At 39.4% G+C, this 27,366-nt stretch overlaps 2 protein-coding genes across 15 annotated transcripts in view; one reads left to right on the top strand and one right to left on the bottom strand.

The window, feature by feature from the left end:
* The window catches only part of TLR5 (toll like receptor 5), a 566,717-nt gene that overhangs the window by 192,877 nt on the left and 346,474 nt on the right, over nucleotides 1-27,366 (top strand). The window lies entirely within an intron of this gene.
* DISP1 (dispatched RND transporter family member 1) overlaps nucleotides 1-27,366 on the bottom strand; it is a 211,117-nt gene that overhangs the window by 51,609 nt on the left and 132,142 nt on the right. For 11 of the 14 annotated variants that reach the window (XM_049868010.1, XM_049868005.1, XM_049868017.1 and 8 more), the window contains 2 exons: nucleotides 22,187-22,321; nucleotides 12,283-12,808 (listed from right to left, as the gene is read on the bottom strand). In XM_049868010.1, the coding sequence (XP_049723967.1) occupies nucleotides 12,283-12,791 (509 nt within the window). In that variant the 5' untranslated portion in view covers nucleotides 12,792-12,808; nucleotides 22,187-22,321. Of the gene's footprint in view, nucleotides 1-12,282; nucleotides 12,809-22,186; nucleotides 22,322-26,582; nucleotides 27,352-27,366 lie in introns of those variants that run through there. The other 3 variants (XM_049868011.1, XM_049868016.1, XM_049868019.1) reach the window with 3 other exon arrangements.

Raw genomic sequence — 27,366 nt, 5'->3', positions numbered from 1 at the left:
AAAAGGACAACTGGTTAATTAAAAATATTTTCAAATTGCTGAAAAATAGTGTTGGTTAAAAGAATACATTCTTTCTTAGCTCATGAAGTGAAACTTGCAAGGTGAAGCTGGAAGTTATAAAGCCGAGGGTCCCATGTGTTATATTTTAAAGTTACAATGAAATATAAAGCTCTTACCCTTAAACTCAAGCTTTTCTCTGCCAGACTGCTGCTGTGAGCTCTGTAGAAAACATGTGCAATAAGGGTATAGTATAGAGGTTTCTCAGTAAGATGTGAAGAACAATCATTAATAAGAGATCCAAGAAAAGCTCATAAGAAAGCCAGAAAAATCTTATTAAACTTAACCAACTTAAGAGCAGGGAATGCTGGACTGAAATTCAAAATCCTCAAGCCGAAACACTCACCAGACACTAATGATGTTCACTTAAGAGTTTAAAACTTGGGGGCTAGGAGGCTAGGGGAAAGGAGGTAACAAATAAATAAATAAATAAAGATAAAAATAATCAATGTAAGTTGGAGCTCAATCTAGGATTTAACTCTATGTGTTAGACGGCGAAACTCTTAATAATTAAATAATAAATTTAAATGAATTTCTTCTAGGGACTGCTTTGCAATGAAGTCATTTTGTTTTCTGGAAGCCTGGCAGGCCACAGCTGACAACTAAAAAACAAAGTTGCAGACTATTACCTAAAAAACCCAGACTACTCAGTGTTGGCCGGAACCAAAACGGATGATCTGAGTCTGGCCTCCCATTATGAACCAAACCAAACCCACTGCCATGGAGTCAACTCGGACTCACAGAGACCCCACACGGTTTCCGAGGCTGCAAATCCCTACAGAAGCAGACTGCCACGTCTTTCTCCCTTGGAGCTGCTGGTGCTTTCGAACTGCTGACCTTTCGGACGGTAGTAAATTCTTTTAACCACTGCGTCACTATGGCTTTCTGCTCCCCATTATAGATAACTGGAAACTAAGACCCAGAGTCATCAACCAGGTTTCTGCATAAACTTCTAAAGTGCAGAGGAAACATCTGCTCCTAATCTTATTCACTGAGCTCTGTCACCTTGTTCCGGTCCAGGGCTAGAAGGTTCCTCCTCCCTGAACTCCCTCTCCCTTCCACTCGGAACACACTCCCTTCCTTAAAGGGACTTTCGATGCCAGATCAAGAAGTCTGGGGAGACCATGGAAGATTTCTGAGCAGAGGAGTGACATAATGAAAGCAGTGTTTTCGGAACGGGGAGGTGGGCAGGCCCGAGTGACCACAATGCAAACAGGGTCAGAAGGAATGAATGTGCTGACTGTCCATCTTTGCTTCTTACTAGACACAACAGTGCTTAGAAACAGTCAATTACTGACATTCCTGGAGAAAGCCTCATGCTTGAATCTCAAACTATTTGGTGAGCTATCAGAGCCTTATACAATTCAAATGGGGAGAAACTGATTTAAGTAAACCAACCAACTTGGCAAATTCAGAGAACAAGGCATCAGATCTGTTCTGGGTATCTTCCTGCTTTATATCTAAGTTTAAGTTATGAGCAAAGAAAACCTAGGTTCTTATTCAGGGATTTCTGGTGCATCCACAAGTTTCATAATCTACTGAATGCTTATAAAAATCACTTAAACTCGATTTGCAAATACCTGGAGGTGGCCAGGGCTGCTCAAAAAGAAAGGCCTGTTCCCAGGCTGCCTCCCTCCCTCCCTCCCTCTGCCGCAGGCAGCCTCCCGGCCCCTCCCCGTCTTACTCAAAGCAAAGGGGTTGAGGAAACCCAATATAAAAAAGGCTCGGGACTCAGGAGCTGTGGTAGTGGGCTGGGCCTCTAATTGTTCTTCCCTTCTTCACCAACGAGGCTATGATTTATTTAAGTCTGAAATGAATGCCTTTGGGGCAATGAAATTTAAAGGTCAGGGGTAGGCATCCCCAAAGACAGACTCAAAGAACAATAATAAAACAGCACTTTAAGAGAACCAAGATCTTTTAAACCTTCTCCCACTGTTTGGGAAATAACTTACTACATTAGACCAGTGGTTCCTGATTTTCATTATTAAATTATTACTTTATCATAAAATAGAGTTCTGCATGCAAAGGACTTGACTTGTGTTCAACCATTTAGTCAATTCATTCAACAATTAATTTCTGAGTCTACTAAACGCTAGGTACCTTACCTGGTACTGGTGAGACACAGCAAGACAAAAAATGGTCTAAAGGTTTCGGGAAATGTCAATGAATCAAGATATTAGAACTATGTAATTACTGTGTATAAAGTCGTTAGATACAATACATTCTTTATGATGATTACACAACATTCGGAATCTAGTGTTTCCGGAGGGCAATCTTCTTTGACTAACCACAGGTTATAGTACTTCAAAGATCTAATGAGATAAACCCAATAGGCCCAATGCCCTGCAACTCCTCCACTGGCTCCTCCAGACAAAGGAGACTACTCCCCAGGCTCTCCTTACACTTGATGCCACTTCCTGTCTCCTCCAGGCCTCCTATCCCTGTAGTCAGACACTTAGACTCCTGCTCATTTTCTAAAGATCCTTCTCAGCTCCCACGCCGCTTTCCCTAAGCTCTTCTGTGACTCCAGCTCTCTCACTGGGGCTTACATACCCTCTGAACCCTGACGTGGGCGCTCCGAGAGTGTGGACATTTTTGCCCAGAACACCCCTCTCCTACCAGACTAGAGACTGTTTGACAGCAGTGACCAACCTAACATCATGAAGTTTTAAAAACGTTCCTGCTTTGCGCATGTTTCACAAAAGAAGATGTGTCCTGAGAGTTATTCTTTGTAATCATTCATTCATTCAACAAATATTATTGAGCTCCTGAATATGCTCCCAGTCACTAGGCTATATTTCAAACTACAAAATACTAAGCATTCAATTGAATATCTGGTTTGTGTTTTTTTTTAAAAAAAAAAGAAGATATAATTTTGTAGTCAATTTGGCTAAGAAACACACACACAAGAAGTACAGCAATTAAAATTCTATAAATGTTAAGTTCTACAAATTCTTTTAAATTATAACTAACAGTCCACTTTAAAAAGTTTAGAAAGAAGGCACAGAAGATAATAAGTACCTTTTTCCTGGAATTAGAGAAGCAGCTGATCCATAACAATGTTTTTTAACCAAAAAGAAAAGGGGAAAACCTGAATCATTTCTTTTTTCTTTCTTCACTCTCAAATATCTTATAAACAACTAGCAATAATATGAAAAGGGGGTAATTACAGAATATACTTACTTCATTCCAGAAATGTTATATTAATTAGTCTTATAAAATAAAGAAGGTATTGTTTACCAACATTTATTATTAAGGTAAAAGATGACCCAGAGTCATATTCTTAAATGCATTACAGATTGTGCAGTGCAACCATGAGCATAGCACACTCTAAAATATGTTCATTTATAATGTAAAGGTGAGGTCTCTAATAAAATAAGCCCTCATCAGTCTGACTGCCAAACTGACTTACTTGGCAGGCAAGCTTGGAACTTTTAAAATTTTACAAACATTATCCCTTTTAAAAAAGTTAATTTTGACTAAAGAATGTAAAAATAAACCTTGGCTCCAGTGAAATCAAGATTAAACTTTACCAGACTTCTTCTAAAATTAGCTATCATAATCAGATTATCAAATTAGTATAAAGTATAAAGGCTCTAAGGCTTTAGGGCTAGAGAGGCCCACTTACACTTAACAACCTCTTCTTCTCTTCCAGAAGACAAATGAGTGACCGTCTTTTCCACTTGTTCTCCCTACAGGTCAGTGGGGTGAAGTGTGACAATTTATAAACAAGGATAAAAAGCAAGGTATCGTGTATTTATTCAAACCAGGACTCAGGAATAGCATCATTTGTGAAACAACACTAAGATTAAGTATAAGCAAAAGAGAAAAAAAAGAAAGAAATTAAGAAAAGAAAATGAAAGAAACAAAAATAGAAAAAGAGAAGGGAGACTAATATTTGAGGCCAGGCACTGAGATAGGTGCAAGGCAGCTATTATTACTCTCATTTTTACATAGAAAGAAGCTAGAGCTGAGAGAGACTAAATAATTTACCTAAGATCACAAAGCTAGAAAATGACAGAAAACCAAAAAACCCATTGCTGTTGATTCAATTCTGACTCACAGGGACCTTATTGGACGCAGGAGAACTGCCCCATAGGTTCCAATGCCGTAAATCTTAACTGAAGCAGACTGCCACATCTTCCTCCTGTGTAGTCGCTGGTGGGTTTGAATTGCCAGCCCTTCAGTTAGCAGCAGATCGTTCAATCACTGTGCCACCAAAACCCAAAAACCAAACTCGTTCCTCAAGTTGATTTTGACTCATAGTGACCCCACAGGTTCCCTAAATGGCAGAACCAGGATTCAAATACAGTGCATCTCTCCCAAAGCCCATGATCTTACTACTTAATGTTGCACAGAGGGGAAAGACAATGGGATTGAGAAGAGAAAAATAAAAGTTGTAATATAGCACATTGCTGCTAGAGGTTAGGTTCTAGAGGCTCCTGTACTTCTCTACCCTTGATTTAGACCATACGCCTCAACATAAAAAAAAAAAAAATCTGCACAACTAAGCAACATCATGACAAATGGAGAAAACACTGAAGTTGTCAAGGATTTCACTGTATTTGGATCAACAATCAATGCCCATGGAAACAGCAGTCAAGAAGTCAAATGACATATTGCATTGGGCAAATCTGCTGCAAAAGACCTCTTCAAAATGTCAAAAAGCAAAGATGTCATTTTGAGGACTAAAGTGCACCTGACCCAAGCCATGGTCTTTCCATCACCTCATATTATGTGAAAGCTGAACAATGAAAAAGGAAGGTCTAAAGAGAATCGACATGCTTGAACTGTGCTGTTGGTGAGGGATACTGAATATACCATGTACTACCAGAAGAACAAACAAAACTGTCTTGGAAGAAGCACAGCCAGAAAGCTCCTCAGAAGCAAAGATGGCAAGACTTTGTCTAGCTTACTTTGGACATGTTATTAGGAGGGACCAAACCCCTGCAGGAGGACATCAAGCTTGGTAAAGCAAAGGTCAGTGAAAAACAGGAAGACTCTCAATGAATTGACACAGTGGCTGCAACAATGGGCTCAAACATACCTACTATTCATTGTGAGGATGGTGCAGGACTAGGCAATGTTTCGTTCTGTTGTACATAGTGTCACTATGAGTCAGAGCTGACTAGATGGCACCTAACAACAACACTTTTTTTACATCCATATGTTAGATCTGGAAACACTGGTGGCGTAGGAGTTAAGAGCTACAGCTGCTAACCAAAAGGTTGGCAGTTCAAATCTACCAGGCGCTCCTTGGAAACTCTATGGTGCAGTTCTACTCTGTCCTATAGGGTCACTATGAGTCGGAATTGACTCAGTGGCAATGGTTTTTTTTTTTTTTTTTTAATGTTAGATCTACTTACAAAAAGCTGAGGCAACTACAAATTACATAAGCTGATACTTTTGCCTCCAGATTGATTTAAATAATGATATGGCAGTGGCCTTTTGTGGGACGTGACTGTGACTTCTAGAAGATGCTATAGAGTGCTGACTACTTGCTACACAATCTTTTCTAATATATGGCTTGAGATCTTCAGATTTTTGAAGAAAAGAATTTATCTCTCTCATTTCTTTGTTATATATTAAATAAAATGCAAGCAATCAAACGCCAGTTAACTGGAATTATGTTGTCAAAAACAGGCATTCACTGTCAAATATTACTGTTTTTCTACATCAGATGAGTTTCACTTGCTGCCATGGAGGGTGAAAGGGATCTTAGTTGCTTTAACAGAGTCAAGAAAATTAAAAACAGAGCCCTGCCCGATACAACTTTGGGCTATGATGGAAATTCTCTATATCCGTGCTGTCCAAAATGGTAGCCACTAGCCACTTGTGGCAATTAAGCACTTGAAATGTGGCTAGTGTGACTGAAGAACTGAATTTTTAATTGTATTGAACTTTATTGAACAGTGCAGGCCTAAAGAATGTAGTTTAACCTTTGCTTCTTGAGAAAAACACCTGGTCACCATTTCTAGACAGGTAATGATTCATATCAAGAAATAAAGATGAATGATTACTTAGGTATTAGCCACTTTTCAATAATGAGAGAGGAAAAGATGGGGAAATGAACTTGTAAAACTGTATGGTCTGGTTCCTTTCTGTATTAATGTATAAACCTGGCATATGCCTCTGCCAAAGCACTGGCATCTAGCTTCTGTGAGCCTGAGAATACAGCAGTTAGTAAATATCTGTCAATTAAAGAAGACAATCTACTTGTGGTCAGTTCATGAGTCTACCTTACCTCCACATCTCTGAAGTCAGGGACCATGCCTGCAGTGTTCGCCTCAAATTCCAGCACCTAACACTTAGTAATTACTCATTAAATACTTGTTAAATAAAAGAATAACTAATCTTGACTTTCTCCATTCATTGCTCCACCATCTTAGAAAAGCACTGGGGTTGAGTCTGGTGATTTGTGCCATTGGGATCTGTGCCACTGCCCAGCTTCATGCCATGATGCTGATGAAGTGTTTGGAGTGGTTTTTGGTACAAATTTCCTGGCTGAATAAAATAACGCAATTGCCAAGTCTAAGCAAAGGTGAAAGGGTGGATCATCGTTGGCCAGGTGCAGCAAAGTAAGGCACTTTGGGAAATGATGCTTAAAACTATGGTTTTACCACTGGATGTTAACGATACAACATACGCACAAGAACAAGACTTCAAGTTCTTTTAACATGAGACAAGAATTTTAATTTCTAACTTTTTAAGAAAGAAAGGCCCCTTCATAGAAAATAACTAATGCCCTAAGGGGAATCAAAAAGAAAACCTCTGAGAAAAGTGAGTCAGAAATTGGAAAACTAATAAAGAACTGAAGGAGAAAGGAAATATGGGTTACAAAAATTATACAGTCACCATGTATGGGGAGGCAAGGGCAATGTTTGGTTAACCTTTAAGAGGCTGAGCTAATGCTGGGGTTCTATGGTCCTCTCTGTGCCAAGCCTTCTTAACTCTCTTTAGCTCTAATTCCTCCAGTGTGCCACAGGAAACATTCAAAGTGACCATCTGTCTATGAAGTCACCTTCAGAGAAATAAAAATGCATTTGGCAGATACCCAAAAATATCACAGGTTCCCTATCATGATAATGAGCCTATGGCACTGCCAAGTATCATTTATGGCACTCTCTGTTACAATCAAGAATATTGCTTTGCAACACCAAATTAAAATGCAAGTAGAGTTTGGATTAGAAATCTTGAATGCTATTTTTGGATTCAGAACTCCTTATTAATTGTGCAATAATATCATTACCCTTTCACTTTAATATGGCAATAAGAAGATCCCAAATGAATTCAACACTTGTTTCAACCAGCACACATGGAATATGACTGGCTCCTGGGAGGCCAGAGCAGATCGTTGACATGTAGCCTTTTAGACAACTGGACTGGGTTCGGGATAAATAATTAGGAAGAGCTAACCATTGTGGCCACCTAAATGAAACCCTCCACTCCGGCAATCTTGTTCTCTATAACCTTTCCTAAATATGCTTTTATTTTTGGATATCTTCCCCTTACAACCTTCCCCGCTCCAACCACCTTCCATGTTCTGCCTCCTCCAGCTCCTTTATTAATTCCTAGATATCCTTCAAGGGTGTCTCAAGCTCTATCTTCTCAACCAGACTATCCCTAACCTTGTTAACTTATAGGGGTGCTTTCTACCTCTCAGCTCCTACAGTTCTTTACTATTCCTGAAATTCCAGGATGGAATCCAGCCAAAAAAAGAAAATTTTAGATATATTATTTATATTTATAAACACACACACACGTATATCACATTTTTTTTTAACTCCCCAGGTGATTCTGATGGTCAGCTAGGTTTAGAATTCACGTGTATACGCCTTGTCTCACAGTAGGAAGAGACTACTTTCTGCCTTTTTAAAAAAATTCCTTCATGTTCTTAATTAATTGTGTTAATTTATGGCTAACCATTGAGTATGACGATAGAAATCTATGAATGAAAAAGCCTAATGCTTTAAAATAGAATCTATTTAAGCTACTTAATATTTGGTGACAAGTGGATTTAAAACAGGGTATATTAAATGTGATCCTTGCAATGATCTTAATTTTATCAATCAGGAGATTAATATAAAAGCTTTATAAATACAGCAAAATACCAACCATCTGTGGTAGAGGTGCAAACAGTAATAACAATTGGAAGCACTTAGGATCTTCCATCTGTATACAATTTTACTGTAAGGTCGTCAACCTTTAAAATATCCTTTAAAGTGATGTGAACATAATATACCTCTACCAAATCAAGAATACATCTTAAACATTACTGAATAATACTTTATTAAGTACTTAAGATTATCAATAATAAAAAAAAGAACTCCAAAAAAAAAGCAACATATTATAAATCACAAAAAAAAACCCGTTGCCATCGAGTCAATTTCTACTCATAGGGATACTATAGGACAGAGTAGAACTGCCCCATAGGGTTTCCAAGGAGCAGGTTGGTAGATTCCAATTGCCAACCTTTTGGTAAGCAGCCATACCTCTTAATCACTGCGCTACCAGGGCTCCATAAATCACAAAAGGAAACTAAAAAGGTTTAGAGAGTTAACCTTTCTGGCAGAGATCAGCCTCTAGAACCTTTGTTCCAATAAGTTTCCTAAAAGAGTTGGGTGGAGTAACTAATAAAAGGCAGTAAAGCACATAAAACATCCTCATTCTCAGAGTTTCTTAATGAGGTCATGCTGCCTAGTCTATCCCACACTGCCCTATTTTCCCTTACACAGAAGCTATGTTTAAGTCCACATTTGCTTCTGTGGACATTTTATTGGTTGGGGAGAGACACAGCACCTGGCTGTGTACCTTGCCCATAGCACAACTGTGCAAACAAAAACACGCTGGGCTGAATATAAACGGTTCGGTATTCATTCTAACACCTGCCAGTATTGTTCTCAATGCAATTATCTCATATTATTACCCAGCATCCTCATTTTTTCAAGAAAGCTCAAGGGACTTCACTGCTGCCCACTGGAAGCTCCATGGGCTCACCTCTGCTTACTGAGTGCCCTTTCCTGTCATCCCCATCTTAGTGAACGGCATTACCATCTACCCACCCAGAAGTTCAAGCCAGGAAATGGAAAATCAGTCACAATATTTCCTCCCTTTCCCCTACATCCAATTATTCACCACATCCAAAAGGTTCTACCTCCTAAATCTCTCTAGAATGAAAATTATTTCTAAATTCTGACTCAAGTCACCATCATCTCTCACATTAGTTGAGCAATACACCTTCTAATGGTCTTCCTATCTATAACAATCCTGACCCAGTTCAATCTACTGTCCACAATACAGACCACAGATCTTTCTAAGATGCAAATCTGATTGTGCTTCTTTTCTGCTTAAAAATCTATCATGGCTCCCCACTGCCCTAGAGTTCTCTGGTTTCTAATGCCCCTCAGAACCTGGTACCTCTCCTCTGCTACTACTTTCTCCTCCTGGGTCGAGTCATCTGAACTATGCTGGAATTGGGCTCACGCTACCTTCTTTGCACAAACTGTTTCCACTATCTGCAAGGTGCTCCTCCTCCAGTCTCTCTCCATTTGTACCTTTGATTCATCTTCAGCCCTGCCTGCTCCTCCTTGGTAGCACTTATCATGATACTGTAGCCGCCTGCTGGGTTTCAGGGCTCCCTTCCTACTAGCTTACATGAAGACAAGGGAAGAGTTTTGTTGAGAATTAAATCTTCAGTGTCTGGTACATATAGATATTCAGTAAATACTGTTGATTAAATAAGCAAATAAATGTAGAAAACTGGAAAGTAATTCTTCAGATGCACATTTCATAATAAAGTATGTAAATATACATAACTGGCCACATTCCATTCCTTAGTAGGCATCTTTGAAAGATATTCTTGAGATAAGGTTCTAGAATATGAAAAATTTCTCTCACAATGTTCCACTTTCTTCTACAAATTTTCTTGAGGACAAATATGGAATTTGTATTAGTTTGTCTTTTACTGCTATTCTATTTAAAGTCATACATAAGGCTCATTCCTTTGAACTGATGTCACTGAGAAATGCCAAGTTGAAGCCCTGAAAAACTGTACACAGCCTGCCATGTTGCCAGTACCGGTTCCATGTCCATAGTTTTCATACTTTGTGAAGTTTTTTAAAGGAGATACTAGCTTCAAAATGTGAAACTATCCATCTTACCTCACGCTCTGCAATCACATAACTTATGATTCAAAAGCATTTATCTTTATGATCATATAATTTTAAAATCAACCTTCTAATTCAAAATGGAAAGAGTCTAAAGCTGACCGACCTGCTAGGAAATGGTTTTGGTGAAGGTTCTTATCATAATTCTATAACTAAAAGGCTCTCAAACCCTCTATGGAAAATGCATTGAAAAGCTGTAGAAACACACTGCAAAGGAGTTCATATTCTCTCTCTCTCTAAAAGACCACCTCCAGATCATCTCAACAACATCTAACACCTGACAAAGGTGAAAAGTATTTATCACTTAACTACTTTCTGGATCTGACTCTTCAATTAAAAGTGAATGTGCTAACTTATACACCAACGTACACTGCAGCACTTTTCACAGCAGCCAAAAGATGGAAACAACCGAAATGTCCAAATATTGTATAATTCCACTTGTACAAAAAAAAGCACCCCTCCCCCCCGCCAAAAAAGAAACCCATTGCTGTCAAGTCAATTCTGATTTCATAGCGACCCTACTGGACAGAATTGAACTGCCCCAGAGGGTTTCCAAGGAGCAGCTGGTAGATTTGAACTGCCAACCTTTTGGTTAGCAGCCAAACGCTTAACTACTGCGCCACCAGGGCTCCACCTTGACCACTAGAGACCAAAATTTATTAGTGGATGCCAAGGGTGGGAGAGGAAAGGAGGAGCCACTGTTAAGGATATACCAGGTTTCTGCTGATGGTGGTGGAAAAATGTGGAAACATAGTGGTGATAGTTGCACAACACGAACATAACCAATGTCACTGAACTGTATGTGTCAAAAATGCTGAATTGGTAAATGTTTGTTATAGATACTTTTACCACAATAATGCAATTTTTTAAAAAGTAGTGAATGTGCCACGTGCTTACAATGGAATACCACTCAGCAACAAAAAGGAAAACTAATACAACAATTAGATGAATCTCAGACACGTTATGCTGGGTAAGAACTGTCAGACACAGAGTATACACTGTCTCATTTATCAGACGTTCTAGAGCAGGCAAAACAAATTGATGATGACAGCACTCAGATCAGGATTGCTTCTGGTAAGGGGCAAGGGGATGATTGAGAAGGGCCATGAACGGACTTCTGGGGTGACAGGAATGTTCTACATCATGACAGGGTATGGATTAAACTAGTGTATGCATTTGTCAAAACTGATCAAACTGGACAACACCTAAGATCTGTGCATTTCCCTGTATGTAAATCGTACCCCAATCTAAAAAAGAGAATGCGCTCTTCTAGCTCAGTGACAATTTTTTTAAAAATTTATTACCTAAAAAAGTAAAATACTACTTGGTCTCTACAAAGTACTTAGTGTTTTGTAGAAGGTATTATCGTTGCTTATCTGTGGTGTGCGCCATTTAACTTACCCAGGGGAAAAATACCCGAAAATCCCACAGAGGATTATGGACTGGGGTGGAGGTGAGGACTGACAATAACGTGGATTTTTTCTAGTAGTTTTCCATCTACCACATTTGAAAATGTTTCACAAAAAAATATTTTTAAGTCCTTTGCTACACACTTGCAGGTTTCATCAGTTACGAAAGGACTAGTTGGTTATGTTTGATCTTAACATATTACACAGTCACCCAACCACATGAATAGAAATCGGGAGTAAAGCCATAAGGAAGCAGAAAGAAGCAACCGGTTTTATGTTTCTTTGTCCTAAAGGTTGATCACTAGGAATAGCTGCCTCATCACAAATGTACCTCCCATGAAAGGTGAAAGAAATCGCTGACAGTAAAACCTTTTAATGAACTTTACAACTCCCGTTGTAGGAGGGACCCCTAACCAGCCTGCAGAGAGGGCGAAGGAAAAGGGAGAACATAACTAAAAAGCCAGTGGATGAACAAATAAAATAGTATTTCATGTGCATTTTAATAGGCTCCCCACAATCTCTCAAGTTCTGCATTTTCCTTTCCCTGGCACGTTTTTCTTTCCTCCTTTTGGAGAAATGAACACAAAACAGTCACATTCACGTGGCAGTAGTTGGATCCCAGAGGCCAGCAAAGCTTTCAGACCACTCACCTTATGTGGGCTATGTGCTGTTGTACAGGCTGATGCTGAAAATGGTCAGGCCACGGATGATGCAGGCAGAAGGATGGAGAGGGCTGAAGACAGCACGCGGTCTGATAAACGGGTGAATGGTTTGGACAAAGAGATGCAGAGTACTCTGCGTGTGGCTGCATGCAACACGAGGTCAAAGCAGAGGGTGCCGTGGGACCGGCCTCGGGATGGCGCTCTTGGTGACTGTTATGGCTAGTCAGAGGGTGATGGTATGGGCAAGGATGGCAGCACTGGGGTAACATCGGAGGCGTTCTTTGGTTGTCTAGAGGCAGGAAGGATGATTTAACTGTGCCATTAACCTGCAGGCATCCGTTGGGACTCACTTTTGTTCTCGGTGCTTCTTTGGATGTGAGCTGCTGGGCTGCAAGGTCTCCATCACAGGAGGTGAGCGGACTAGGGTTGGTAGCACTGGTTGTGATGCTGCCATTGCTCAGAACCACAAAATCCTTGTTTCCGTTGCTCATAGCCATGCTCCAATGTTTTGATCCTAAGAAAGGAAATGATGCAAAATCATCCAGTTATGGTCAGGCAGGCAAATATGTAAAAAAGACAAGTAAGATACTTAAAACAACTCTTGAAGGGTTCTTGGAGGGGCTGTGAGAGAGTGGAGAAACTCCGCAGCCTCCGCAACAACCAGCCAACACCTAAGCCCTCCTGCTCTTTCCTCTCAGGCCCCTGAAGGGCCATCTCTTGTCCCCACTGGTCACTTTTCCCTCCTCCACCTCTACTTCCAGTGCCTTTCTTCTCTCCCTACCCGAGATGCGCAAGTGTTGTTGTTGGGTGTCATCGAGCTGATTCTGACTCATAGCGACCCCACATCACAGAGTAGAACTGTCCTCTAGGACTTTCTTGGTTCTAATCTTATGGAAGCAGATTACCAGATCTTTCTCTTTGGGTTCGAACCACCAACCTTTCCGTTAGCAGTTGAACACTTAACTGACGCACTCCCCCAGGGCTCCTTAGATGTGCAACTGTCAGTTACAAATTAGAGCATTTTGGAATGGGGGGACAGAGGAAGAGGGAGGATGCCAATATTCTTTGACTTTTCAAAATTGTCATGCTTGGTTGTCCTGATTTAGGAGTGAAGGGCAGGACGAAGGAGCACTCTGAGGGCGACCAGGCGTGTGGGTTAAAATAATGTGAATAATCTTAAAAATGTGTCGTGTCTTCGAAGAGCGTGTTCTGCTGGGGCCTCAGCTCCTACTCTCAGGTGGCAATGCTGTGAGGGAAGGTGGGTGAGCACCGTCTCAAGAAAACGTGTTTCTTCTTATAAGTCACTCAAGTGCTAGAATAAGAATAGCCAGAAGAAAATACAAACTAATCAGTTAAGAATCGTGGCAACTAAGATATCAGATGCAACAGTTTCGTTCTCTAAACCAATGACTATAATGCCAAGGAAAATAAGACGAAATGCACCACCTACGCTGAGCGCGAATTTATCATTTTCTAGGTTACGTACCACAGGTAGCACTTCTTGCACATCAGGAAAAAAATGCTACAGGTGGGAATTGCTTCAAATGAGAGTTTTTTTCTTAAGCCTTTTTTTTCCTTTCACCAAAGAGTCCAAGCCTTCAACGTAAAGGAAAATTCTTACACGCCCAAATGACCAGTGGCATGGTTCTGTCCAGCCAACAGCAAGACAAAAGCAAAAACAGACCATTTCCTTCTTCTTCCTCACCCACCACCCTCTGGGTAACATACACACAACACCCAGGAATTTACAGGAAGAAAAATAGGCCGTCAAGTGCCACTGGTCTATTTAACCCACACATGAACTCCAATAGGAAAAAATAAAACCACAATTTGGCTCACTAACCGTTCTAGCACGGCATTCTGGAGACAGCTTCTGGAGAATCTCTCTCCAGTCTCTCCCCACCTCTGGGAGACATGCGAGGAGCCAGAAGAAGTCACCTTTTTTCAGTCCAAGTACACGGTAAGGTAACGTGACAAACCTGGATCACCCACGAGGAAGAGACCTGTGCACATTTTCACCCTATATGTAAATTACTCAACAGGGGCATTTCTGAGCATAACATGCCAGTGGAGTGCATAAAGTTTCAGTCTAAACACTTGCACCCAGAAGATACTCTCTGTACTAGAATGTAAGCTTAGCATTATTTATTTACCTTTCTGATAAAATTCCTCACACACACACACAAATTCAGTTACACAGGCATCAACATTATAAAAAATGGTGGAATTAATGTCGACCTTAAAGTTTCTTTACAAGCTATTTGAAAGGAAAGACAAAGCATTCAAAAGCATAAAGCATAAATAAAATCAAGTACACGTGGTACTTTTCTCATCGGTCTCAGCATAGCTTTTGGAAGTAGCCCACCAACCCAAGCTTCTTTTTATAATGGCTGTGGAAAGGGCTTCTGAATCGTTGTAGTAAATACAGTTGTTCTCTTCTTCATTAACTCACTCCAGGATATAAATTCTCAGTATAAAACATTCAGATAACACACCAACACAAAGCAACAGTAGGTAACCTGTATCATCTAACTACAGGGAAGGCAGGCAGGTATGACGGGAAGAGCCCTAATCTGACCCAAGTGGCACAAACTCTCATCCTTCTTCCACCACTTTCGTAATGCACCTTGTCAACACAAAGATTTCACTCAAGCCTCTGTTTACTGAAGAGTATATCCCTCCCTTTTGTTGTTATCAAGAGTGAAAGCTGCATGCAAGTGCGTTACATATATACATATATGCATGTACATTATATATTTGTGTGTGTACTATATTTGTTTATTTATTAAAGGACATTTAAAGAAACCCTAAACTTTTTAAAGTTAACTGAAATTTGAGATGCTTATTTGCATGCTTAAGTGTGAGACAGTCTAGATAATGTAGGAAGCAATCACTAGAGGAGATGAACGCATTTTCCAGAGTTAGAAACTCTCCTTGTACAAACACTCCCTGCACACCTTTCTCCAACCTCCACCGGCCACCCATGCTCCCACCCCTTCTCTCCAGACCCCAGCTAGGCCATCCCAGCTGATGGGCTCTGTGGGGCTGAATGGGAAAATCAACATCTTCCCCTGACCCCCTCTTTCCTTTCCATCACGAGGATGGAGTAAGGAATAGTTTTTCTGTTTTGTTGGCTTGTTTTTGCCACCCCAGGATGGTTAACATCACCTAAAAATGACCTATTTTTGTTAAGGATTTAATCCAATCAATTCCTACTGACTCTAATCACAGCTGAAGGGGGCATTAAGCTAGAGAAGTATCTGACAACAACAACAACAACAACAACAAAATCCTCCAAGTTTTAAAGAGAAACTCAAAACAGGGAGCCTTCAATCTCTAACACCCGTGAAAATGCCCTGAAATCCCCCTGGGACTGGCCACAGTTTTCACATTTCCCTATCTTCTAATTAAATCTACTTCTCCTCAGGAGAAATAATCTTTCTTTTTTCTTCTTTGTAAACAGAAATACAACTATCATTTCATTTTATTTTTATTGCAAATGCATCATTTCTCAGTTACATAAGAGTTAAATAGATATTTGTAGGCCAGCAGAGGGGCTTAATCACCTTTTATTATATATATATATTTAAATTTCCACTGTGGTAAAATGCAGTTCGAATGCCAAATAACTGACTTACAAATGAATTTTTGGAACACAGTCTGTACCTTTGGGACTTCCTGTAATGAAGCAGAAACTAGAGGGTGGTAAAGAGTAATCTGCACCCTGACTCTGGCTTATATTTGAAGCGAGTCACGTGAGCTTTCTATAATTTGGTTTCTTTGATCATAAAATGGGAACAATCAAATGGACTTAATAAGTAAAAAATTATAAAAAGCAAGCACGGAAAACTTGCTGTAAGAAATATTTACAGATATTGTTCAGTGGATGTGTTTCTGTAAGGGCTCAGGTGGTCAGGAGAACAGCAAAGTTTCCCTCTGAAGTAGAGCTGACCCTGGGGCCCATACAGAGAAAGGTCTTTTTTTCTTCAGAACTGAGGTAAATGAGAAAAAAAAAAAAAACTCAGTCTGAGCCTGGGCTGAAGAGAACTAACTCTAAAACAGAAGCAACAGAGGAGGAACCAACACACTCAAGTGAGAGACGGAGTCCCTGAAAGAAAGTGGTGATAGCACTTACTTGTGCCAAGCTGTCGTGATAAATAGAACGCTATGCAATTATAAACGCAATGATAACAGCATTTATGGTAGAAGTTTAAAATCAGCTTTGGGTTAAATAAAATGTGTAGCTTTAAAAGACAGCGATGTTTAAGTCTCCTGTTCTCTCCAGGGCCATAACACACAAGCGCCGTCAGAAGAAAATAATTCTTGAGGCACCAGCTTGAGGTGGCAGGGCCCCGTGCCATTTCCTGCTGTTCATCAATACACCAATATCAACCCATTCAAAGCCACCAATCTCATACCCTCTATTTCACCTTTTTAGTTAGCATTTCTGTGCCCAGTGTGTTTCTGCAGTTCGGGTCTACAAGTCTTTTGGTTAAGGACCATCTTTTGATAAAATTTTAAAATTTAATTTTTTTTCCCGAAGCCTCAGTTCTTCACATGTATAAATTGAGATAATAATCACTTCCCATCTCGCAGGATTACTATGAGAATGTAAAAATGTTTTGAAAGCCACAAAGGGCCATATATTTGTAATGTGGAGAATTACCACGATTGCTTGACTGAATGATAAGCATATAGACAAGATATGGAATGATATTTCTTCAATTTTGAAGCCAAAATTATGCTTTAAAATGGTAACTGGGCTATCTGTAGTTAGAAAAAATGGCAATGGGTAAGTCTGAGTTTGGAAGCTGACTCTACCAGTTAGTAACTTTGAGAGCCTGGACCAAGTTACTTATTATACTCTTACTCTAAATCTTGGTTTCCTCTTAATTTTGTTTGTACTGCAAATTGGTGCAACCTTCCAAGAGAGGAACACGGCATTACTTGACAAAATTTAAGATGCTCTTATCCTTTGACCCACAATTCTACTTCTAGAAATTCACCCTTTGGATATCCTTGAACAATACGTAAAGATACATGTATGTGTAAGAATGTTGACTGCAGCAGTGGTTGTAACTGTGCAAAGTGGAACCAACCTCAATGACCATCAGTAAGAGACTTAAATTCTGGTCTTATCAACACACTGGGTATTTTGCACAAGGGGAAAGGATAGGTTAGATCTGGAGGTACTGTTATGGAAAGAACTAGGACATCAATACGTGCAAATAAAACCTAGCTGCAGAACAAGCTTACATGGCATGAATCTATTTGATTAAAAAAAAAAGGTGGGGAGGCCAGATATACATACATGGTTACGTATATGCCCAGATAATTTCTAAAAAGATGTAAGAAAATGCTAACATTGCTTCCTGCTGGCAAGTTGGACTGGGCTATCTGGAAGGGCAGAAAGCACTTTCTGTACTGCTTGTAACTTTTACTATAAATGTGTCTTTTTATAGTAATATTAATAAAATAACAAAGTCCCTGGCACTGTGACTAACAATGAACGATGGGTAATTATTATTAAAATGCAAAAACAGATACAAAATTACTTTACCTTAAAGGATACCTAGGCATTCACTGGATACGTTTTAAATCATTAATCTTTTAAAATATAACTAGTCTCTTAAAATGGCACCCTACATAATCATATTAAACACTGGATGAAGCAGGAAATGAAAACAGAGCTAAGCAAAAAGAATGGATGGAACACACTCTATTCAGACAAAGCGTTTTTCATCGTGGCTTATCTCACAGCTTTCAAACTTTTTAGAAACATAAATGATTTATTTGTCGGACCAAAGCAAACTCTGAGCCGAAAGTGCCAGGACTAGTTCCATGATCATTAAGACAGATGCTACAGGGAAGAAATGCACAGATATTTCAATCATGTTGAAATGTAGAGTGAAAAAAGTAATCAGCATTCACGTGATTAGAAGGTGCAAAAACAATGACACCCTATTCTGGTTTGGGACTCAAGAAACTTAAATCTATAAAACATAAGGAAATTATACATGGTCCAAAGACAAAAAATAGTATCTTGTTGAAAATGCTATCATATAATCACAACGTTGTTGTTAGGTGGCGCTGAGTCAGATCCGACTCGTAGAGACCCTACAGGACAGAGTAGAGTTGCCCCAAAAGGTTTCCAAGGAGCAGCTGGTGGATCTGAACTGCTGACCTTTTGGTTAGCAGCCAAGCTCTTAACCACTATTCCACCAGGGAATCATAAGAGGATCTATTCGAATTATGGAAACTTTATTCATCAACACATTACACACAAAAATTTAATGGCACACAATTTTCCAGCGGATCCAATCAAACTGTTTGGGTGGCTCCCAGAATACAAACATATGCACGGAGCACTATGAAAACTTCATGGCAGCTATCTTGGAATGAGGAGCATGGTGGTGCAGTGGTTAGGTGTTCGGCTGCTAACTGAAAGGTCGGTGGTCGTTCAAACCCACCAACTGTTCTGAGGGAGAAAAATGTGAGTCTGTTTCAGTAGATAACAGCCTTAGAAACCCTATGGAGCAGTTCTGCTCTACCCTATAGGGCCGTTATGAATTAGAACAGACTCAGTGGCGATGGTTTTTCTTTCTTTTTTTTTTTTAATCTTGGAATTAGAAACCAGGCTGCTAGAGCTAGCCAGGAAATTGTCAAGTAAAAATCCAAATGTAATGTTGAAAAGCATACACAGACCTGTTCCAATCAGCACAGTAACCACTTAGCAAAGCTGTCACTGCCCTTAACACATATAGGAGTCCATACAGCCTGAAGGAATATCATCACCCCCAGCAACAGCTGCAGCAGCATCCCTCCTTGGTATTGCCACACAGTGCCACACACACAATCTCACTTGAATTGATCCTCCTCATAGCTCTCAGAAAAATAGGGGTGGCAGGTACTACCACCCCATTTGGCAAAAGAAACCTTGAGACACAGAGAGGGTAAGTAACTTACCCAAAATCACACAATGACGACAAATGGTGAGGCGAGGAAGTCTGATCACAAGGTTTAGAGGGCTTTCTGCTAAACTGCGTTCCCTAAATCTGGACGATGTATTCTAGAATAACTCTTCGTGTTACCAGACTCTTAACATCAAACTTCATAATAAATGGCAAGACTGAATCACCAACGAGACCCAGTGGTGCAACCAACCAATCATCTTTTTCAGAGGAGTGATGGTGCACAGTTTAATTAAAAAAAAAAACACGAGCCACTTTAAACCAGTGTTAATCAAACATAAGGACCATGTGGGGCCCTTGTTAAGGTGCAGATTCCAATGCCTGGATAGGGCACAAGCTCCCAACACACCTGCGTTGCTCGTCCCTGGAACACATTTTGCTTAACTAGGCAAAATCACAAACGAGATGGATAGGCTACAAAAGAATTAGGCTGAAGTAATGGCAAAATGATACACAGAAATAGGTAGAACAGTAGAGAAATTATATAGGAGTTGACAAATAAAAGCAAGAACTTTTTTTTTTTTCTGATTTGGGCAGAGAAAATATAGTTTAACAACAGAGGTTCTTGCTGAAAATCAAGTTTAATTACTGCTTATTTTGTGACTCTCAAATCTTTTCATGCATTGTAGTAACAGCTGATTGGGTTTTAATCTTTTTCACCAAACTCACATATATGGATTGAAGCACCTTGCCCAGTTAAATGGTGAGACACTTTGTTTTTCCCAACTGGTATCAGACAGAGGAGCCCTGTGGCACAGCGGTTAAGCACTCAGCTACTAACCAAAAGGTCAGTGGTTCAAATCCACCAGCCACTCCATGGGAAAAAGATGTGGTAGTCCGCTTCCCTATGGAGCAGTTCTACTCTGTCCTATCGAGCCAATACGAGTCAGAACTGACACAACGACATGGGTTTATTGGGTATTAGATATAAGAAATGGGTATATAAAGATACTGAAACTCCCCCCCACCCCCCACCCCCATCAAGTATAAAGGTAGCCAGTCTCAGGAACACTTGTATCCATTGTTTACAAAACCTGCTTTAATGTGAAATGGTTCCTCTAAAATTGATTAATGCTTATCCTAAAATGATGGTTCATTTCTGATCACTGATACCAGTTGGCTTATTAATATTTAGTGCTAAGGCCAGAGAAATAAATGGCTTCTCTAAATGCACACGCGGAGCCCTGGTGACGCAGAGGTTAGGAGCTCAGGCTACTAAGCAACCGATAGGCTGGCAGTTCGAATCCACCAGACGCTCCTTGGAAACCCTATAGGACAGTTCTACCCTGTCGTCTAGGGCCGATATGAGTTGAAATTGACTCAACGGCACACAACAACAACAAATGCACAAGAGTAGCTGACAAAGAATTGTATTGTAGGCCTCTTCTATAGTGGGGCTGTTAAAGTTAGAAGGTAGACGATCAGCCAGGTTTTGTCTCTAGGAATACTTTCCCCCTCAAAGAGCGATTAAAAATGCATTTAGCATCTCACTGTGTCAAGCACTTTCCTCACACTACCCCTATGAAGACATTACTAAACGTATTACAGAGAAAACTGAGGGTCAAAACTCCAGATCACATGATGGCTATTTAATCCCAGACCCATATGACTCAAGATTCCTCTAGGGCAATACCAAGGTCAACTAGCTTTTATAGCACCGCTAGGGGCTGCTGATTAAAATTCTGTCTGAAGGCCCACATAAAAAATAGCTTCTGAATTCAGTATTTCCCAAGAAAGTTTTAAAAATTACAGTTCAGCATTCAAGAAAGTCAATATCTCACTGAATTAAAAAGAGGTGTTATCCATCCATGTATCTATCATATCATGGAAACTTGAAGAAGCAAGGCAGTGGATCTACCTCTGGTGTCATGTATTTGGACTATTTCAAAATAATGTAATTGTGACCTGACAGCAAAATATCTATCTTTCATCAAAGAATCTGGCACCTTTAAGGAACTGAAAATGACAAGTTTTAAATAAAGAAATATCTCTTCCCCCTGTGAGACAAATTAAACTTTCTTATTTTTCTTTGAGTTTATGAACTTTCTACCAATAAACTCTCTTTCAATAAGAACACTTAGAAATATCTTCACCTAATCACCTATAAAGGACCCCTGGTGGTGCAGTAGTTAAGCTCTCTGCTGCTAACAGAAAGGTCAAGGATTTGAACTTACCAGCCACTCCACGGGAGAAAGATGTGGCAGTCTGCTTCCCTAAAGATTACAGCCTTGGAAACCCAATGGGGCAGTTCTACTCTGTCCTATAGGGTCATTATGAGTTGGAACTGATTCAGTGGCAATGGGTTTTGGGTTAGTCAACTACAAGCATTTTATACATTGTAAAGAAATATACAAAAATAAGATATTATTCCTATTATTCCCCTTAAGCATAACCTACAATAAGCTGGAAGTCATTCTCCCAAAGAAACCATGTCATAAATTTGAAGGTCTATACAACTGAACGTGTACTTCGTAAGGGCCTACTTGGTATTCGTTTGGTTTCCACCACACCATGAAAATGCAAACTGAGTTCTGGGAAAGCGGAAAGTGAAGCATTACTATTCTTTTACAATAAAGCTTATTGTTTTCCTATTACGTCCACATTACCAAGTCAGCAGTTTCAACTTATGATATTAAGTACCATATTTGAAAATGAAATACACCTAAAATTTTTATATTGCTTCTTTCGATGATGTATACAGGCACCGATAGATAAGGATAAACTGTATTTCACATATTTCATTTTTTAAAAATTCATGGCATTTATAAATAGCTTAATGATACAGAAGAAAAATAAAATTTGCCAGATAGTTTTTCCTGCATATTTACAAGAAAAAAAAATAAGTAAAACAACCCTGAAAGATATTCCAGTGTATGTACCACAGCAAATCTGAGAGCCCTGAGTCTGGAAAGCAGTCTTACCCCTGGAAACGAACTAGGCTGTCAAAGCAGAGATGGATACATGGAGGGGTGAGTGGTAGGAACGTCAGAGCTGTAGAAGTATCAGCCTCATTTTCTTTGTTTTATTTCGCGTCCAGTGAGCCTCTGGTAACAGGTCTGTGTGGAAAGGAAAACATAGTGTAAAGTGAGGCTTCTCCTTCACAGTCTGGGATAAGGGACAGTCAATGACATACTCTTCTTAGCATAAACACATCTTCCTATACACACATTTCAAGAGAACTGTGAGTCAGAACTGACTTGATGGCAACAGGTAATGGGTATCGCTGCAGAGGGGAGCCCTGATGGCCCACTGGTTAAGCAAGCACTCAGCTGCTAGGCAAAAGGTTGTCAGTTTGAACCCACCAGCCGCTCCGTGGGAGAAAGCTGTGGCGGTCTGCTTCCGTAAAGATTACAGCCTTGGAAACCCTATGGGGCAGTTCTACTCTGTCCTACAGGGTGGCTATGAATCAGAATTGACCCAACAGCAGTGGGTTTGGTTTTCTTTTCCTTTTTTTAATCATTGTATTGCAATTATTAAAGCGGTTTTCACAGACTTCCAAATTCATACACAAAAATTCTGTCTTCACACAATATTCACCACCTCTCCCCACGCCCACGTTAAAGTTGGAAGGGTGGGGGAAAGCATGCAGTGAGTAGGAAGCCTTAGTAAGAGATTAGTTGAAGAGAGCCAACAGTGCAGACTTCATGGGACCAACGCGGTGGAAATGTGGAGGAAGCTGTCACATAGCCGCCTCAATTATGTATGGATCTTGTGAAGAAAGTTTAGGAAATGGCTAATTTGAGGATTAAGCTTACTTAATCCACATGAAAAAGTATATCCCCATCCTCTGCCCGACCTCCAAAAGGAAGTCCCAAGCCCCTTTACCCTAAAATTTTGTTGGTTGGGGGGTGGCGGTGGGGTGGGGGACGACAGATTTCTGATTGCATTTTAAGCGTCTTACACTTGGTAACTGTGGGGTCAGGCTTGCTCGCATACCCCTTCTCACTTCTCCTCACATCTCTGCCAAATAGAAATTCCCAGATGCTCTGGGAATAAACAGGACTCTCAAGATGTGATAGGTTTATCTCTAAGCCATTAAGATTTCATCTGAAACTATTTTGCCTCAACTAAAATTGCAAAATGGGCAACTCTACAGTTGAGCAATCTATCTGTATCACTTACAGCTCTTCCCCACTAGAAACGTATCAGATTACTGAGCTTAACTAACATTAGTGCTGAACAGATCACAAGCATGCCCAAAGGCAGCATGGCGTTTCATACTGCACACATCTCAAGAGCTCAAGAATCAGCAGCTCAAAGGGGGAAAAAAAAATCACCGAGGATAAATCAAACTAAGAAAAGTCTACTCCCACATTTTTAAGGCAATAAAAAGAATGTGAGAAAATTTCTGAAATGTCTTCTATAAAGCCCAAAACTGAGATCAATCACCATAAAGCACTTAAAAGTTGTTTGATTTAAATGGTAGTATGTTGTTTTTTAATACCACACTTAGAATTATCTAAGCTTTTCCCGCAAATGCTAAGTATTTGATACCAGGCCCCACTCCCTGCTGCTTGGTGAAGTTTGAGAAGCAGCAAATCAAACTTCCTGGAGCAGCTCCCCAAATGGGTTCCTTCCTGCAGAGCTCAGCGAATAGTGTCTCAAGGGTATCTCTTCCTCTAGTCTATTGAGGAACTTGGGAAATAGGTCTCAAAGTATTTGTATGAAACACGATCAACACGACAAAAGACATCCTTTTATTTAAAGGACTCTGTTTTAAGCTTAGAAAAACATTACATTTATAACGACTTTTTTCTTAGTTGAATTGTAAATTAACTGTTAATAAATATAAAGACTTTCTTCTTACTTGAATTGTAAATTAACTTAAGAGCCTGGGTAAAAATGCCGTAAATCTCTGTCTTTGTCTAACTTAAATTATCACTATAAATGCTTGTGAACTGTGCTATTTGTTTTCTTGATATATATTAGATGAACTGAAATTTTACTGTTGATGTGGGATTGTTGTTTGCTAACAAAGGTAATTGAATCATGTTTTTTCAGTTAAATGGGTAAATGCCCTTATTCAGCAAGCATATAATAAGCACCTACTATGTTCTCTGTGGAAGGAGCCCTGATGGCACAGTGGTTAGAGCGCTCAGCTGATAACCAAAACGTTGGCAGTTTGAACCCACCAGTCGATCCACAGAAGAAAGGTGCGGCACTCTGCTTCAGTAAAAATTATAGCCTTGGAAACCCCATGGGCAGTTCTACTCTGTCCTATAGGGCTGCTGGGAGTCCAATCGACTCGATGGCAATGGGTTTGGTTTGGTTGGTTTGGTGTTCCTTTGAATAGTTTTCTGGGAATCTAAATATGTGGGCTGGTTTAACAGTGATTAAAATGAGAAAAGAATAGGAACTCAGATGGACAGAACAAAGGAGCATCCTCTTCCCCAAGTCACCCCCTCTAATTTACTTTAGTTGCTTCGTTTTATATTGTCCCAAAAGACTGACAGGCTAACCAGTTGATTTGTCTTGATCTTAAACACTTCCGTTTTGTTTCCTGTGTTAGGATGTGACCAGGAATAGAAGAGCAATTTTTGTTTTAAAAATAGGAAATGTCAGCACAGTCTGTATGTTAAGCCTGTCCATCATCCACGCTGAGTTATAAGAGCCATACAGTGAAAGGGCTCTCAGTGGGACCCAATGCAGTCCCAGGACTCAAAGCAATTAGAAGGGAAGGTAAAGAAGTGGTGAACAGCAAATTTCCCAACAGTTGCCAAAAAACGTTGCTTGGTTCAATATAAACTATGAAGACAATTGGGATTAGATTACAGAACTGGATGAATGAATTTTATACTACATATCATTTCCCACAGCGAGGCAAGATTAGCACACATTTTCTAAATGATTTGTAGGGCAATCATTTCAGATACTTACTTGTTACACTTTTTTTTTTTTTTTTTCCATAATCAATGTAAATAGTTCGGGCTCCCAATTCTGAAATTCAGGTCTAAAATGTAAGCTACATCAAGCACAGAAGAAACATAAAAAAGACCCTGCCTTACTTTTGTGTCCTAAAACCAACAGTTACATACCAAAGAGTAGAATCCAATAAAATATCCTAACAGGCAAGATTTTGGCAATGAAAGCATTCTAAGATAGTCCATTGCAAGACTAAAAAAATAAATTAAATGATGCAAAAAGGCTATTTTAACATTTTAAAAAGCAGAAATGCACCAGCAGATATTAAAACCATGGAAAGTAGTAAACCTACCACCTAAAAGTGAGACACTCATTAGCTTAGCGCTTATTTACATAGTTTAGTGACATCCCAGCCATTAAAGCGAACTAGAGTTTTCTCAGCTATAAACACCGTGATCTAAAATAACCCTCTGTGGTAAAAAGGGCATATTTTATTCTTTTTATTTCAATAGGTTTACCTGCTTGTTCAATTTTCAGTAAATTGTAAAATGTGATTTGTATTTCTTGCATTTATGGTCAATGATTTTCATGAAATATTTCAGTTTTTACTAAGTTTTGATATGTTTAATTTTTTAAAAATTCACATTTTACTACCAGGCATAAAAATATTCCACAAATTAAACTAGTCTTCATTTTTCTACTGGTTGCGTATAAATTATCCACTCTCTTTTTAAGCAAAAGTAAACCTGGCAAATATATTCTGACTTCTACTTTAAGTAGTAAACCCAACCATAATATAGGACCACTGCTACACTTCAAATGCATAAAATATTTTATCACTTTTACGGTGCATAAAATTTTTATCAACTCAAACACAGCTTGAGGGTATGTACCAGGCTGAGTATTTGCAAAGAGCTTTGATAAGAATTAAACTCGCTGTTGAAGCTTATTTCCCAAGTGGGTATCTTCACCAAACTTCTATCTTTACAGGTCGGGAAATGCTTATAATTTACTATTTTTCTTGTAATATTTAGTTCACAAAAGTGATTCCTACGACTCTACATCATTTCTCTACCAACTAGTAATGACAGAACCACATACTTTCAAACTTCTCTGATTTGGACAGTGGTCAGACAAGAATCTCAAAGTATGAGACGACAAACTACCAGGTTTAAAGTACAACAAACTAGGGTACTTTAAATCTTGTTTCCTTCTAAATAAAGCATATTTTAATAAACTTAAGAATTAGCTTACCTTACTTTTACCATGCTAGACTATAATTCAAATAAAATTCTTGAGATTTTAATAAATTAAAATGTCATTCTAAGTTTGTACTGAAAAAATGATAAAGCTGGGATTTTAAACATCACCCTAGAAGCCCAAGAAGCACAATTCCTAAATCATTCTACCAGAATAACCAGTTCGCACCTACGAAAGCAAGAGTGAATGTGTTACCTTTCTGCTGGAAGAGGAAACTTCCCTGGCTTGGCTGGATCCGTAAATGGTTGCAGTAGCAAGAACTGTAAGCTGCTGCGGCAACACAGCACAACAGAAAGCAACAAGTTGGCAGGAACCGCTGCACAGAGCAGCGAGCGAGCCGACTGAATGACAAGCACATGCAGATTGCTTTGAATTAGGCATGTTAGGGGCTGGAACTTTCGCTGTTTGCTCTCCTATAGGACAGGAGAGTTTTTCTCCTACTTAACCCCTAGGGGCAAGGTCTTAATAATGGTAACAGCTGGCATACAGAGAGGCTTGATCTGAGCACAAGGTCAGCAAGCCAGGATATGAAGGTGACATGTAATTTCTAGTCTTTTCCTGCTTCTACAGGGAAATTGCATGAAGGACTGTTTTTAGTTATAACTTCCTTTGATCTTTTGGATTTAAAGTTACTTAGTAGATTAAAGCCGTGTTAGCTGATATTATTTGCTTGCTTAGACTAACTTCAGTGTTAGAGATCCAGTTTTCTGACACATAGGGCTGCTACTTTTAAACTAACACAAATAAACACCAGTCCGTGTTTATTTCCAAGTTCCGGGGATTCTCGTGTTCTTTTACAAATGCCTCTTGAGACCCTGCTTTTAGGGCAGAAAGTTCATAGTTTTTAAAAGAGACAGAGCCATCTTTTTTAAAGAGGAAAATATTATTCAAAGCTGTTATACATGTTTTATTTTCAATTTCCCTAAACAAAAAGAGCAGTTTGTTAAATTTATTTAACACTGCTTTTTATGAATTTATG

Source organism: Elephas maximus, chromosome 24, assembly GCF_024166365.1.
Source record: "Elephas maximus indicus isolate mEleMax1 chromosome 24, mEleMax1 primary haplotype, whole genome shotgun sequence".
Taxonomy (NCBI): Eukaryota; Metazoa; Chordata; class Mammalia; order Proboscidea; family Elephantidae; genus Elephas; species Elephas maximus.
The sequence above is the reverse complement of the archived record's forward strand: the minus strand, read 5'-3'. Positions and strand labels throughout refer to the sequence as shown.